Raw genomic sequence first — 15,735 nt, 5'->3', positions numbered from 1 at the left:
ACTCAACACACAGCGACTCGTCACCTGACATCTTCCCGACCAAGTGTGGAGCGAGCTAAAAGGTGGCCATACATCTAGCAATGATGTCCAGATTCGACCAAGAAACAAACCTCTCTCTGATCGAATCTAATTAGAGAGAGATCTGTTGGCTGCCCATACGCCGCAGGCCGATTCCCGATCAGTTTCAGCATGAAATCTCTCAGGAATCGGCTGAGCCCAACGCTGTGTGTATGTATGTAATGTGTAAATGTGCTGTAAGTGTGCGTTTAAACATTACCTGTCCTGTGGCGTTGTGCCCGTCTGCCTTCCGCCACTATTCTATTACTCGGATACACACTGGCAGCGTGGAGCATGTGGCGTCGCGTTGCTGTGCTATGCGCTGGCAGCATGTATGTGGCACATAGGAGAGCGATGGAAGACAGACGGACACCACGACACAGGAGAGGTAATGTATAAACGCACATTTACACATTACATACATACATACATACACATTGCAGGACCTGTGCCGGGGGTTTCGTCCTGTTCGTCGCTCATCCTGATATCGCCGTTACCACTGCCATGGGAGTCCGCAGAAAATTTCCGGGGTGTGTGTGTGGGTGCGTGCAGTGCGTGTAGTGTGCTGCGCCAAAAAATGCCCATGGACCATAATGTGGGTGTGGTCACTGGTGGAGCCAAGTTTAGATTAACTTAGCAATGGTGGGCCATTAGAAGTAGAGATTAGATTGTGAGCGCCTCTGACACGTGTTGGTGACAGGTGCCCTCCAGTTTAGGAAGTGACAGGGACCCCCCAATTTTAATGACAGGGACCCCCCAGTTTAGGTGGTGACAGATCCCCCAAGTTTAGGTGGTGACAGGTGCCCCAAAGTTTAGTAACGGGGACTCCCCCAGTTTAGGTGGTGACAGGTGCCCCAAGTTTAGGTAGTGACAGGGACCCCGTCAAGTTAATTTACAGGGACCCTCCTAGTTTAGGTAGTGACAGGGACCCCCGCCCCACTCACCGTGATGTCAGACCTCAGATTTGCGCCTCCTGCCTGCTGTGTCCCGTCCTCGCTGCCTATCAGCATCACTCAGACCTCCAATCATCCAGCGACCAGTGAAAAGCGGGCACAAGGTACCCCCTGTGGAACCCGTGCTGCATATGCAGAAGTGACATATGTCACTTTTACATATCAGTGCAGTGTCTGCGAGGTATTAGCGCCCACCTCTCACTGTTCGCCAGCTAATCGCAGGTCTGAGTGACGCTGCCTGTTACATGATAGGCAGCAGGTATGGGACACAGCAGGCGGACACACTAGTAGGCAGCGGTGGTGGCACAGCATGTTCGACCTTGGCACAAACATCTTGCAGCATGTCCGGCCGATTAATGCGACCAAGCCGAAATCGGTCGCATCGTCACTCGTGCAGCACTTGGTGGCACCGATTCTCATCCAATTTCAATTATTATGATCGAATCGGATGGTTGATTGGTCACCAAGTCGCCTGATGTATAGCCACTTTAACATGCAGTCAGTCATTCTGGTCATAACAAAATAATTAATGCACTGGAGATTAGTGCCACAGCTGCCACTGATATATAGTGCTGCTCTGAGCTGCTTGTGTGTGCTGCACTCTGCTGCACAGTGCACACATCATCATCATCACTGACTGCTCCACCACACAGCACACACATATTACTCCCACCCCCTCTCTCTTCCCATGTCCCTTCCACTCCTCCTGCTCACTACCAGGCTGTCACATGAGCGGTAGTCACATGACTGTGATGTCACCAAGGTCCTGAGGGAAACCAGGATGTAGCAACTTCTACCTTACTGGAACTAGCAGCTAATCAGGTAAAAGAGTGATTATATATTTTATTTATTTGCATTCTGTTGTTTTTATAATCAATCTAAATCATTATTACTATAAAGCAGTGACATATCCCATAGTGATGTACCAAACCTCTCTGATCCATTACCATCCTCTTTGCACCAGAGGAGCTTACACTCTAATGTCCTCACCATAGACACATACTATCTATTATTGTTGTTGTGGTTGTTATTATACTTTATTCCGCAGCGCTGTATAGAGATCACTGATCCCTTCCCATCAGTCTCTGCACCAGAGGAGCTTACACTCTAATGTCCATACCACAGTCACACACACACTATTTTTATTATAAACATTACTATTATACATCTATATAGCTCTGACATAGTCTACAGTGCTGTACAAAGATTACTGATACATTACCATCATCTCTGCACCAGAGGAGCTCACATTCTAATGACCTAACCACAGTTACACACTATTATTATAATATATTTTTATATAGCTCTGACGTATTCCACAGCGCTGTACAGAGGTCACTGATCCATTACCATCAGTTTCTGCACCAGAGGAGCTTACACTCTAATGGCCACACCACAGTCTCGCAGTATTATTATACATTTATATGGCCCTGATGTACTCTTCAGCGCTGTACAGAGATCAATGATTCCTTGCACACGTATTATTATTTGTTTATATAACTCTAACATAGTGTACAGATAGATGACATCCCACTATGAGTCCCCCCCCTCCCCCCCCCCATGCTACTATCTATATTTCCTGTCCTCCCCATGCCTTTTTTTTTTGGAGGCTGGGAAAAACATCTGTGACTGACAACACACAGGGTGGGAGAGGGGTAAGGGGGCCTCATGGAACATTTGCTTGGTGGCTTCTTGTTACTATGCTACTGCATATGCACTAGCCCCACATTCCCATTTTCTGCTGCGCTATTGTAGTATTCCGCTGACTCAGCAGAATGATTCAGCATTTCTCTCCGGAGTAAGTTATATCTTGAATCTATCCTTTATGACCATAAGGTCAGAGTATAATCTTTATTCATACCATCCAAATAATTATCAGTTTATCCATTTACAGAGAAGAACCTCCTCAACACAATATTGAGGATGGAGGAGCACTGGAGTCACATGACTGAGAGGATATTACACCTCACCCTGGAGATCATTTGCCTGCTGAATGGAGAGGTGAGTAGGATTCTGGGAGGTCACATGACATCACTGTTAACTGTATCGAAGGACAATTGAGCTGAGAGGGATATGGAGACTGCCATATTTATTTCCTTTTAAACAATACCAGTTGCCTGGCTGCCCCCTGATCCCTCATCTCTAATACTTTTAGCCATAGTCCCTGAATAAGCATGTAGCAGATCAGGCATTTCTGACATTGTCAGATCTGACAAGATTAGCTGCATACTTGTTTCTGGTGTTATTCAGACACTTCTGCAGCCAAATAGGTCAGCAGGACTGCCAGGCAACTGGTATTGCTTAAAAGGAAATAAATATGGGCACCCTCCATATCCCTCTCACCTCGGGTTCCCTTTAATGAAACACAAATGACTGAAGAGGTGAGGGGGATTCTGGGAGGTTAAGTGACATCATCTGTTATGTCGTTTAGTAAAACACAAACCTGACTGGAGAGGTGAAGAGGATTCTGGGAATGTTACATGACATTACTTTTGGTCTTTCCAAACAGAGATTTCCTCTGGTGAAGTCTGGTGCTTTGACCATCACTGTGCCCCCACCTCACTCCATTACATCCAAGGGATATGCCAAGCAGAAGATTCTAAAATTAACCAGGAAGATGATAGAGCTGCTGTTGGGAGAGGTGAGCAGTGATGAGCAATTTCCTGTTTCAGGAAGTGGTAACAGGAAGCACAGTGTCTAGCGGTTGGGTTCCTAAAAGACATCAGGGTGTTTAAAAAAAATAAAATCGAATACAAACCCAACCGCCCTTAATGTGATATTTAACACCACAGCAGCGTACAGACAGACACTGTACCAAGTGTTGCCTCTCCAAATCTCAACAATATCCTGATGCGCTGATGTCTTTCCCAGAGATAACATCCTTTTACTGCTCTTGGAATCTCACCTCACTGACGCACATACAAAGGTGATGCTCCGATGCAGGTATACATGTATGGAGATAGAAGCAAAAAGCAGGGGACATCCTCAGAAGTAGATTCAACACATATGGTGCTTTAATGAAAATCCAAACAACATCCAACAAAATACACTCACTTAGGACCCACCGGCAAGTGACACTTCCCACGTCAGTGGTACTTTATATACAGTGGTGTGAAAAACTATTTGCCCCCTTCCTGATTTCTTATTCTTTTGCATGTTTGTCACACTTAAATGTTTCTGCTCATCAAAAACCGTTAACTATTAGTCCAAGATAACATAATTGAACACAAAATGCAGTTTTAAATGATGGTTTTTATTATTATTCAGTGAGAAAAAAAACTCCAAATCTACATGGCCCTGTGTGAAAAAGTGATTGCCCCCTTGTTAAAAAATAACTGTGGTTTATCACACCTGAGTTCAATTTCTGTTGTCACCCCCAGGCCTGATTACTGCCACACCTGTTTCAATCAAGAAATCACTTAAATAGGAGCTATCTGACACAGAGAAGTAGACCAAAAGCACCTCAAAAGCTAGACATCATGCCAAGATCCAAAGAAATTCAGGAACAAATGAGAACAAAAGTACTGTAATTGAGATCTATCAGTCTGGTAAAGGTCATAAAGCCGTTTCTAAAGCTTTGGGACTCCAGCGAACCACAGTGAGAGCCATTATCCACAAATGGCAAAAACATGGAACAGTGATGAACCTTACCAGGAGTGGCCGGCCGACCAAAATTACCCCGAGAGCGCAGAGAAAACTCATCCGAGAGGCCACAAAAGACCCCAGGACAACATCTAAAGAACTGCAGGCCTCACTTGCCTCAATTAAGGTCAGTGTTCATAACTCCACCATAAGAAAGAGACTGGGCAAAAACAACCTGCATGGCAGATATCCAAGGCGCAAACCACTTTTAAGCAAAAAGAACATTAAGGCTTGTCTTAATTTTGCTAAAAAACATCTCAATGATTGCCAAGACTTTTGGGAAAATACCTTGTGGACCGATAAGACAAAAGTTGAACTTTTTGGAAGGTGCGTGTCCCGTTACATCTGGCATAGAAGTAACACAGCATTTCAGCAAAAGAACATCATACCAATAGTAAAATATGGTGGTGGTAGTGTGATGGTCTGGGGTTGTTTTGCTGCTTCAGGACCTGGAAGGCTTGCTGTGATAGATGGAACCATGAATTCTACTGTCTACCAAAAAATCCTGAAGGAGAATGTCCGGCCATCTGTTCGTCAACTCAAGCTGAAGCGATCTTGGGTGCTGCAGCAGGACAATGACCCAAAACACACCAGCAAATCCACCTCTGAATGGCTGAAGAAAAACAAAATAAAGACTTTGGAGTGGCCTAGTCAAAGTCCTGACCTGAATCCTATTGAGATGTTGTGGCATGACCTTAAAAAGGTTGTTCATGCTAGAAAACCCTCAAATAAAGCTGAATTACAACAACTCTGCAAAGATGAGTGGGCCAAAATTCCTCCAGAGCGCTGTAAAAGACTCGTTGCAAGTTATTGCAAACGCTTGATTGCAGTTATTGCTGCTAAGGGTGGCCCAACCAGTTATTAGGTTCAGGGGGCAATTTCTTTTTCACACAGGGCCATGTAAGGTTTGAGGGTTTTTTCTCACTAAATAATTAAAAAACATCACTTAAAACTGCATTTTGTGTTCAATTATGTTATCATGGACTAATAGTTAACGGTTTTTGATGAGCGGGAACATTTAAGTGTGACAAACATGCAAAAGAATAAGAAATCAGGAAGGGGGCAAATAGTTTTTCACACCGCTGTAAATGATCACCCTGATCTCCATGCAATAGTGTCCGCTCTCAGCTCTTTTTTTTCACCGGTTTCAGCTATTGCCGTCTTCAGAGGTGCTAAGAACGATCAAGCGAGCAAACAAAGTGCCCCTTATATAATGTAATAAACGTTTAATCACTTACTGTCCCCTGTAGTCCTGCTGAGAGCGGACACTTTCACTTGGAGATAAGTTGATCATTTTTAAGAAGTACCAGTGTTGCCAGTGGGTCCTAAGGGAGTTAGGCCCCTCATAAATTTTGTGTATTTTGCTGGATGTGGTTTGGATTTTAATTAAAGCACCATATGCATTGAATCCACTACTGAGGGTGTCCCCTGCTTTTTTTCTTTTCTTTATACATGTATGTCTGCATTGGAAGATCACCATTGTATGAGTGTCAGTGAGGGAGATTCATGTTCCAATATTTTTTATTGGGGCTTCAAAAATATAACAGTGAAGTTAATGACTCATCTTACATACAAAGTAGTAGGTTTACATTAGACAAACAGATTATAAGGGCAAAGCTTAAAGAGAAACTATTAGCAATAATCCCCCCCCCCCCCCCCAAAAAAAAAAAAAAAAAAAAAAACATATGTAAGTAGATGAATACTTGCTCTACTTAAGTTACATAACAGATGTAGTGTCCACGTTTTGCTTCCATATAATTTTATATAGTAAATAAGGAGCATTCTGTTGATGGCAGTGGCCATCTTGTGTCCTCCGTCTAGATTTCTCCCCCTACCCCCCGCCGGTGATAGTGCAGAGAGTATAGACGGGAACTGCAGTGCCTGGAACCATTATTAGGTGAATCTGTGTGTGCCGCCTTTATCCTTCCCCAATTTTCAGCGTGAGGAAAAGGGGGAACTCGGCGGGTGGCAGAGGGGGGTGGACATGCCACTGGAGGAGGGGGACCGAGGACAGTGACAGGAGATTGCCTCTGGTCCCCCTCCCTGCGCTCTAACAGCGGCTGCAACATCGACAATGAAGGGGAGACCAGGCGGCCAATCACACAGCAGGGAGGTGAGTGACAGAGGCTTCAGCCAATCAGTCTGATTCAGCATGCCATGTCACTTTTCTTTTGCGTCTATGTACCAGTATAGAGCCTTGGGGCATGGGGAGAGAAAACCTTTTTGGGAAAAAAGTATGATTGATTTTAAAGTTTTTAATTGCCTTATTAGCATCCTTTTTACCCTTGTAACAGCCTGCAATAGAGAATTAATTTTGTATTGAATGCCTAACAGTTACTCTTTGAAGTAAGACAAATTCTTAAGTTGTAGTAGTAAAATATTAAAATAACAATCTTACCGTGAAAATTCTCATGAATCGTATACACAATCACATTACATCTCTGTAGTGGAACTTCTCGAGATGGAACTGATCCTCCTGGAAACTGGGGGACTAAAATCCTCCCTACTAAGTCTCCAGGAGTCGCATCCATCGCTTGTTGTATAATATATAAATACAGCAGTAGATTCTTGGAAGATATGTTTATGAAGAGAGTACCCCAATAAGACTATATAAATTATCAATCTGTATATAACAGTTAACTAGTCAAACCAAACAAGGGAGTTACCAACGGGACATGTTACTGAGTGCATGGATACTAGGACTGTCAGAAGAAGGTGGTTATAGTTTTTTGCAGAGTCTGTAATCAATGAAGATTAGTAGTGAGGGGAGATTCCAAGAGCAGTATTAGGATATTATCTCTGGGATAGACATCAGCGCATCAGGATATTGTTGAGATCAGGATGTTTTCGTTTCCCCGTGGAGGCAGCAGCTGTGTGTAGGTAAATGAGGCTATAGTTAATGAGTTGAAGCCTTCAAGTGTGCCAATTTAAAAAGCTTAAAAAATCCTAATGGAATAGTTTTCATCACATGGTTTTTAGAAACTTTTCCAAGGAAACTTGACAGATCTGGAGAATTGATACATGATGTGTGCAGCTCTTAAAGGACAACTGTAGGGAGGGGTATAAGGAGGCTGCCATATTTATTTTTCCTTAAGTAATACCAGTTTCCTGGCAGCCCTGCTAATGTCTTTGGATGCAATAGTGTCTGAATGACACCAGAAACAAGCATGCAGCTAATCTTGTCAGTTCTGACATTAATGTCGGAAACACCTGATATGCTGCATGCTTGTTCATGGGCTATGGCTAAAAGTATTAGAGACAGAGGATCAGCAGGACAGCCAGGCACCTAGTATTGCACAAAAGGAAAAAACATGGCCACCTCCCTACAGTTGTCCTTTAAAATGCTTTCTTATAACCTGATGATCCTGAATTATTTTGTACTTACAGTATTTGTCATCCCTGTATTGTGTCTCATGGTGCCAAATTAACTGCATTGCAGGAAGAGGGGGAACATCTGGAAAGACAAGAGGATCTGGAGGAGAACATTGTGATGGAAGATCAGAAGATCCCTCCCTATCATCAGGTGAGAGATCCATTGATAAACAAGGTTGGGTAATTCATGCTGTATATGTTACAATACGTTGGCTGCCTTGCTACTGTTCACATTTTTCCTTTTAGGATAGCAGCTTGATTGATATCAGAATCACTGTTAAAGAAGAGATAAAAGATGAAGAGGAGGAAGCACAAATAGAGAGGTTGCAGTATTTAGAAGAACACAGGCAGCTCTGCAAGGACACCATGATGGAGAATCAGCCACCCCTCACATCCCCAGGTAAGAGGAGACTTTTCTTTCTTGTAAAGGAGACAGCAGTACAGTGTTCTCCCCAGGCTCTTTTAGCCGGGTTCTCCACCCAGCTAGTTTTGGTGAGCACCCGACTGTCATCGGCTCATCTCCTCCTCTATTGTAAGCAGAGATGTGCAGAAAAGCTCCTGCCTTCCATTCTCTCATCTCACGCCACCCGGATGGAAAAAAATACTGGGGAGAACGCTGCAGTATGAGTATGAAGGGTCCACCTGGATCCCCTCATCATATGATAATCACATAGAGGCAATCACGTTGATTAACCACTTATGCCATGCGGACGTGAGCTTCAAGTCCACAGCGGGAGCTGCTAGAGCCACAGGGACGCACTAGTCACATCCCTGCAGTTTGGAGGGTTTGCAGGTGATCAGGCAAAATTCCCCTGTGCCAATCCGAGCATGTCCGCCGAGAATAAACACTGTTTTTGTTCAAAAACAGTGTTTATTCTTTAAATACATCTCCCGCCGTGATTTCCGCCGCCTGTTCCCATTCCCATGGAATGTTCCCATTCATAATCTCCCCGTCGGCAAACCTGCGTCACTTCCTTAGTTACAATGTGACAACACATTGTATCCTATGTAGCGTACAAAGTATGCTTGTGGCCAAATAGTAAAATACACCTACTGACTTTAGGGGGGGGGGGGGGAATAATATCTGTGACAAGATGGCATATACTTAGCAAATAATGGGCTAAAAATTAGTGATGGATGTAAAACTGAAAAAAATGCACCTGTATTTCCAAATAAAATATTGTCACCATACATTGTACTAGGGATATAATTTTAACGTTGCAATAACCGGGACAAATGACCAAATAAAATGTGTGGATTTTAATTATGGTAGCATGAATTATTTTAAAACTATAATGGCAGAAAACTGAAAAGTAATGAATTTTTTAAATGTTTTTCTTATTCCCATCATAATGCATTTAGAATAAAATAATTCTTAGCATAATGTTCCACCCAAATAAAGCCTAATTGGTGTCGGAAAAAGCAAGGTATAGATCATTTTGTTGTGATAAGTAGTGATAATGTTGTTGGGGAATGAATGGGAGGAGCGCTAACAGGTGAAAATTTCTCTCGTCCATAAGGTGAAAAATACCCGCGGGCTTAAATGGTTAATTAGCTGCGCTGCTAAAGCAGTGTAGCTTAATGTGAGGAGCGCGAGTTGTGCACAGGCTGTCACTTGAAAGGCAGCCTATTGGGCAAAGCAAAGCACTGGGATCACGTCCTATAAAGCTACTGGACCCGACGTGGCTCAGGGCGGGATGAGTGGAGCGGCGGTTGTTAGCAAGGAGCGCGACTAAGTTATCAGCGCATGATACGCTGTACTACAGCGCGTAGCATGCGCACAACTCACTCTCCTCTTATTAATACAGCTTAACCATTGTATTCAGTCAATGTGTGTGTTTCCTACAGGGGGACCCAGTTGCAGAAACCCACCAGAGAGATGTACAGGTCCTCTTTATTCCCAGGATTGTCCACAGGAAGATCCCACCAGCCCCCACCATTATCAGGTAGGTGGTAGTAAGAGACTAGTGCTAGGAAGAGATAGCATGCTGTGCAAAACTATATTATTCTTTAAAAAGTGAAGACCAAAAATTGTATAAAGTTTTTTTTTTATAGACTGAAGAAGTGGCTGATATGAGACAGACGTTTAGAATGGAAGAAGAGCTGCATCTCTGGGGGGATCCGCAGCCTACAGGGCAGGGTGATATGATGGGGAGAGTTAAAGAGGAGGCGTTTTCTCTGGATAACGACACAGGTAATAAAGAATAAATCATGTTGTATTTTTATATTTAAACTGCAAATCCCTGTTATGCAGCATGATGGGAATCAGTAAACATTCCAAGAGCTCTAAATTGCGTTTGGATTTATAGAAGGGGTATGTATATTGTGAGTCTGTGACTCACATTAGAGGTTGCAATTTAAAGGGCAACTGACCTGAGAGTGATATTGAGGCTGCCATATTTATTTCCTTTTAAACAATGAACATTGCCTGGCTGTGCTGCTCCTCCTCTGCCTATAATACTTTTAGACATTCCGGTACATCCTGAACAAGCATGAAGTGCAGAAGTTTGACTGCATTTGCCACATGCTTGTTTCAGGTATGTGATTCAGACACTACTGATGCATGAATAATCGGCAGTATGCCAGGTAACTGGTATTGTATAAAAGGAAATAAATATTTCAGCCTACATATCCTTCTCATATGAAAGGCCCATCTCAATTCCTCAGTATAACATCATAGTACCAACAAATGAGGAGGAGATACTGTACATCATATGGAAGGCCAATCTCCATTCCTCAGTATAACATCATAGTACCAACAAATGAGGGGGAGATACTGTACACCATATGAGAGGCCCATCTCCATTCCTCAGTATAACATCATAGTACCAACAAATGAGGGGGAGATACTGTACACCATATAAAAGGTCCATCTCCATTCCTCAGTATAACATCATAGTACCAACAAATGAGGAAGAGATACTGTACACCATATGAAAGGCCCATCTCCATTCCTCAGTATAACATCATAGCACCAACACATGAGGAGGAGATACTGTACACCATATGAAAGGCCCATCTCCATTCCTCACTATAACATCACAGTACCAACAATGAGGGTAGATGCTGTACACCATATGAAAGGCCCATCTCCATTCCTCAGTATAACATCATAGCACCAACAAATGAGGAGATACTGTGCACCATATGGAAGGCCAATCTCCATTCCTCAGTATAACATCATAGCACCAACACATGAGGAGGAGATCCTGTACACCATATGAAAGGCCCATCTCCATTCCTCAGTATAACATCATAGTACCAACAAATGAGGAGGAGATACTGTACACCATTTGAAAGGCCCATCTCCATTCCTCAGTATAGCATCACAGCACCAACAAATGGGGGGAGATACTGTACACCATATGAAAGGCCCATCTCCATTCCTCAGTATAACATCATAGCACCAACACATGAGGAGGAGATACTGTACACCATATGAAAGGCCCATCTCCATTCTTCACTATAACATCATAGTACCAACAATGAGGGGGAGATGCTGTACACCATATGATAGGTCCATCTCCATTCCTCAGTATAACATCATAGTACCAACAAATGAGGAGGAGATACTGTACACCATATGAAAGGGCCATCTCCATTCCTCAGTATAACATCATAGTACCAACAAATGAGGAGGAGATACTGTACACCATATGAAAGGCCCATCTCCATTCCTCAGTATAACATCATAGCACCAACAAATGAGGAGGAGATACTGTACACCATATGAAAGGCTCATCTCCATTCCTCAGCATAACATCATAGCACCAACAAATGAGGAGGAGATACTGTACACCATATGAAAGGCCCATCTCCATTCCTCAGTATAACATCATAGTACCAACAAATGAGGAGGAGATACTGTACACCATATGAAAGGCCCATCTCCATTCCTCAGTATAACATCATAGCACCAACACATGAGGAGGCGATACTGTACACCATATGAAAGGCCCATCTCCATTCCTCAGTATAACATCATAGTACCAACAAATGAGGAGGAGATACTGTACACCATATGAAAGGCCCATCTCCATTCCTCAGTATAACATCATAGCACCAACACATGAGGAGGCGATACTGTACACCATATGAAAGGCCCATCTCCATTCCTCAGTATAACATCATAGTACCAACAAATGAGGAGGAGATACTGTACACCATATGAAAGGCCCATCTCCATTCCTCAGTATAACATCATAGCACCAACACATGAGGAGGCGATACTGTACACCATATGAAAGGCCCATCTCCATTCCTCAGTATAACATCATAGTACCAACAAATGAGGAGGAGATACTGTACACCATATGAAAGGCCCATCTCCATTCCTCAGTATAACATCATAGCACCAACACATGAGGAGGCGATACTGTACACCATATGAAAGGCCCATCTCCATTCCTCAGTATAACATCATAGTACCAACAAATGAGGAGGAGATACTGTACACCATATGAAAGGCCCATCTCCATTCCTCAGTATAACATCATAGTACCAACAAATGAGGAGGAGATACTGTACACCATATGAAAGGCCCATCTCCATTCCTCAGTATAACATCATAGCACCAACACATGAGGAGGCGATACTGTACACCATATGAAAGGCCCATCTCCATTCCTCAGTATAACATCATAGCACCAACACATGAGGAGGCGATACTGTACACCATATGAAAGGCCCATCTCCATTCCTCAGTATAACATCATAGTACCAACAAATGGGGAGGAGATACTGTACACCATATGAAAGGCCCATCTCCATTCCTCAGTATAAGTACATACTACCAATAAAAAAGCATCACTTCTGTACAGTATGGGGCCAAAAACTGTTGACAAAAGGATTGACTTGAATTTGAATGTGGGTAAAATTGGACCGATCACAGCACAGTTTTATATTACTGCTGATCATTGTGCTAAGATATATTTTCCATCACTTAGAAAAAAGGTAAATAAAATATATTTTGAATAAGAAATTCTTTCCTCCAACAGATGGATATGATGTTGGGAACACCTCGGAGGGACATCTGATGTCACATCCAGATGATGCTGCAGAAGATAATGGTGACACACAATCTTTTCCCGTTACTGGAAGCACCCGTCACAGAGGTCACAGTGCGGATAGAGTAATGGCCCCCTGTAGTGGTGAGGAAGCTTCTGATGACTCATGTATTATTACCTCACACATCTGTCCACCATCTCTGTACAGATCAACAGACTCCAGTAATCTAGAATTAGGATCTCCTACTACATTATATAGCACCACACTCAGGAGTGAAGTTCAGAGATTTGCCTCTGAATCTTCTCCAGCTGAACATCAGAGGCCTGGCACACACGAGGATCTATTTTCAAGTACTGCGGGTGGGAAATCATTGAGGGTAGAGGAGATATCAGTTGAACATCAGAGTGTTTACTCAGGAACTTTTTCATGTTTAGAATGCAGCAGTTGTTTTCTAGATGCTCAAAGCTTTACTGATCATTTGGAGGTCCACAGTGGGGAGAAGCTATTTTCTTGTCTACAGTGCGGAATGAATTTTGTCAGAAAAGGAGAACTTATTACACACCAGCAAAGTCATGCTGGCAAGCGGCCTTTTTCCTGTTCAGAATGTGGGAAATGTTTCACTGGGGAGGGACAACTCTGTAAACACCAAGAAATCCACACCCACTTGTGCTCAGAGTGTGGGAAAAGTTACACCAAAAGAGAAGACCTTCTTAAGCACTGGAGAACTCACAGCAACAAGCAGCCCTTTTCCTGTTCAGAGTGTAGGAAATGTTTCATGCAGGAAGAACAGCTTCTTAAACACCGGCAGACCCATTCTGGTGAACGTCCTTTTTCTTGTACAGATTGTGGAAAGTATTTCAGTCGGAAAGGAACCCTTGTGGTACACCAGAAAAGCCACATGGCTGATTCCCCTTTGTCATGTCCAGAGTGTGGGAAGTACTTTACTAAGAAGGGAAGCCTCCTTAGGCACCACAGAATTCACACCGGTGAGCGGCCGTTTCCATGTTTAGAATGTGGGAAATCCTTCTTTCAGAAAGAGCACCTCCTCAAGCATCAGAGAATCCACACAGGTGAACGACCTTTTTCCTGTTTAGAATGCGGGAAAGGTTTCACGCAGAAAGGTCACCTTCTTCAACACCAGCAGATCCACTCTGGAGCACGTCCTTTTATTTGCCCAGACTGTGGGAAGTGCTTCGCTCGGAAAGGAACCGTCCTGATGCACAGAAGAAGTCACATGACCGACCGTCCCATGTAATGTTTACAGGCCCGGATTTCTGCAAAGGCCACAGAGGCCACGGCCTAGGGCGATAAAATCAGATAAGATCAGAAGGGCGGCATGACTTGGAGAGAGAAGAGGTCATATGTCAAAGTAAATCATCTCCTCTGTTCCCGCAGCGCAGCCAGCCAGCGCCCTGCTCTGCACTAATAGAGGAATTCCAGAGTTCCCCAATCCCTGCACCTCTTACTTCCTGATGTGTTATAACAATCAGGATCAATCATAACTGTCACCTGATGATCCAATTATTTATATGGATCGACATACAGTACAAGTGGATGTGAGAAATACCAGGGATTTACATTACAAAGAAGATAAAACTAAGTTCCGCTGAGTTCTAATGCAGGCATTCACAAACATTTCTGCTAGTTTCTTCGCCTTCTCTTTTAGAGCTGTGACACTGTCTGACCCCAGCAGTTGTAAATTACACTTTCTTATCTAGGCCTAATTTATTGCTTTCTTTTCTTCTTAGCCAGTGATCTGGTCTCTGCTTAAGTTAACTCTTTCCTGACTCATTTTCTGTCCTTCATCTCTGACCATCTATGAGAACTGCTGCAGCCTGGAATAAAAATGCTGTATGCCTCCCTTTCATTGCTAAACTGTCACTGTCACCTGAGCTGTTACTACCTCTATGCTAGTGTGTATGAATTGGCATCCTTCTGCTTTCCTGTAGCATTAGAGCATTGTACCATCTTAGCCATCAGCAAAAGCAGAGAGTTTTGAATCAGGATGATACCATTTATTGGCTTAAAAGAAAAAGAGTAATCTTTCTGCTAATAAGCCTTCTTCAGACTTTGTTCCTGTATACTGTCTATATGTTAAAGCACACCGCCATATGTACATTCAGCATTCAAAAGAGATACGTAGATTTTTCGGCAAATATAAATAAATGTCATTCAGATGCTTTAAAGTGGAGCTGAACTCTTGCACAGGACAGAAGGAAACCATGCAGAGACATGCACCATGTGTGTATTTAGAGAGCCTTTCGAATTCTTCCACATCTGTGTCTAATCACAAATTTGATATCTTCCCTGTGTCACCTGGCTGCCACAGCATATAAGCTTATTTTAAAGCACAAGATGTTAATATATTTGCTTCCATGAAAGTAGGAATTAGACACACTGTCTATTTATTGCAGGATTTGTATCAGCTGTAACAAAGAAATGTTTTTTCTTTAAAGGTTATGTTGTTGAGTATCTTTTAGAGCAGAGAGGAAGTTCTGAGTTTAGGTCCACACTAATTACAACCAAACATCCAAAGTGGGTCTTGACAGGATGTTTGCTACTTACCTGTTCTCTGTTTTGTTTGGGCTTTTCTCCATTGCACTGCCCTGCCACCTGTCTGTGGCTGTGACTGCAGCCAGTCGCACAGAGGACAAAGAAGCAGCGCATGCTCTGGCCACTTGCTCTCCCTGTAATTTCCTGCTCC

At 43.1% G+C, this 15,735-nt stretch overlaps 2 protein-coding genes across 3 annotated transcripts in view; both read left to right on the top strand.

Moving 5' to 3' along the window:
• Positions 1 to 1,745: 1,745 nt before the first annotated feature.
• LOC137534892 (gastrula zinc finger protein XlCGF26.1-like) lies at positions 1,746 to 15,104 on the top strand. 2 transcript variants are annotated; one of them, XM_068256580.1, is made up of 8 exons: positions 1,746 to 1,832; positions 2,905 to 3,011; positions 3,520 to 3,651; positions 8,092 to 8,175; positions 8,271 to 8,424; positions 9,873 to 9,970; positions 10,080 to 10,218; positions 13,022 to 15,104. In XM_068256580.1, the coding sequence occupies exons 2-8, from the start codon at positions 2,934 to 2,936 to the stop codon at positions 14,284 to 14,286; spliced, it is 1,950 nt and encodes a 649-aa protein (XP_068112681.1). In that variant the 5' UTR covers positions 1,746 to 1,832; positions 2,905 to 2,933; the 3' UTR covers positions 14,287 to 15,104. The 2 variants fall into 2 exon arrangements, with proteins under 2 accessions (XP_068112681.1, XP_068112682.1); XM_068256581.1 differs by lacking the exon at positions 3,520 to 3,651.
• Positions 13,102 to 15,735, top strand: part of LOC137534891 (oocyte zinc finger protein XlCOF6-like) — a 26,428-nt gene continuing 23,794 nt past the window's right edge. Inside the window, exon 1 of the mRNA XM_068256578.1 lies at positions 13,102 to 13,174. The gene's annotated coding sequence lies outside the window, so the exon portion shown is untranslated. The remainder of the gene's footprint in view (positions 13,175 to 15,735) is intronic.

The sequence above is a fragment of the Hyperolius riggenbachi genome, chromosome 10 (genome assembly GCF_040937935.1).
Source record: "Hyperolius riggenbachi isolate aHypRig1 chromosome 10, aHypRig1.pri, whole genome shotgun sequence".
Lineage (NCBI taxonomy): Eukaryota > Metazoa > Chordata > Amphibia > Anura > Hyperoliidae > Hyperolius > Hyperolius riggenbachi.
Note: the sequence above shows the minus strand (reverse complement) of the source record. Positions and strands in the feature narration are given on the sequence as shown.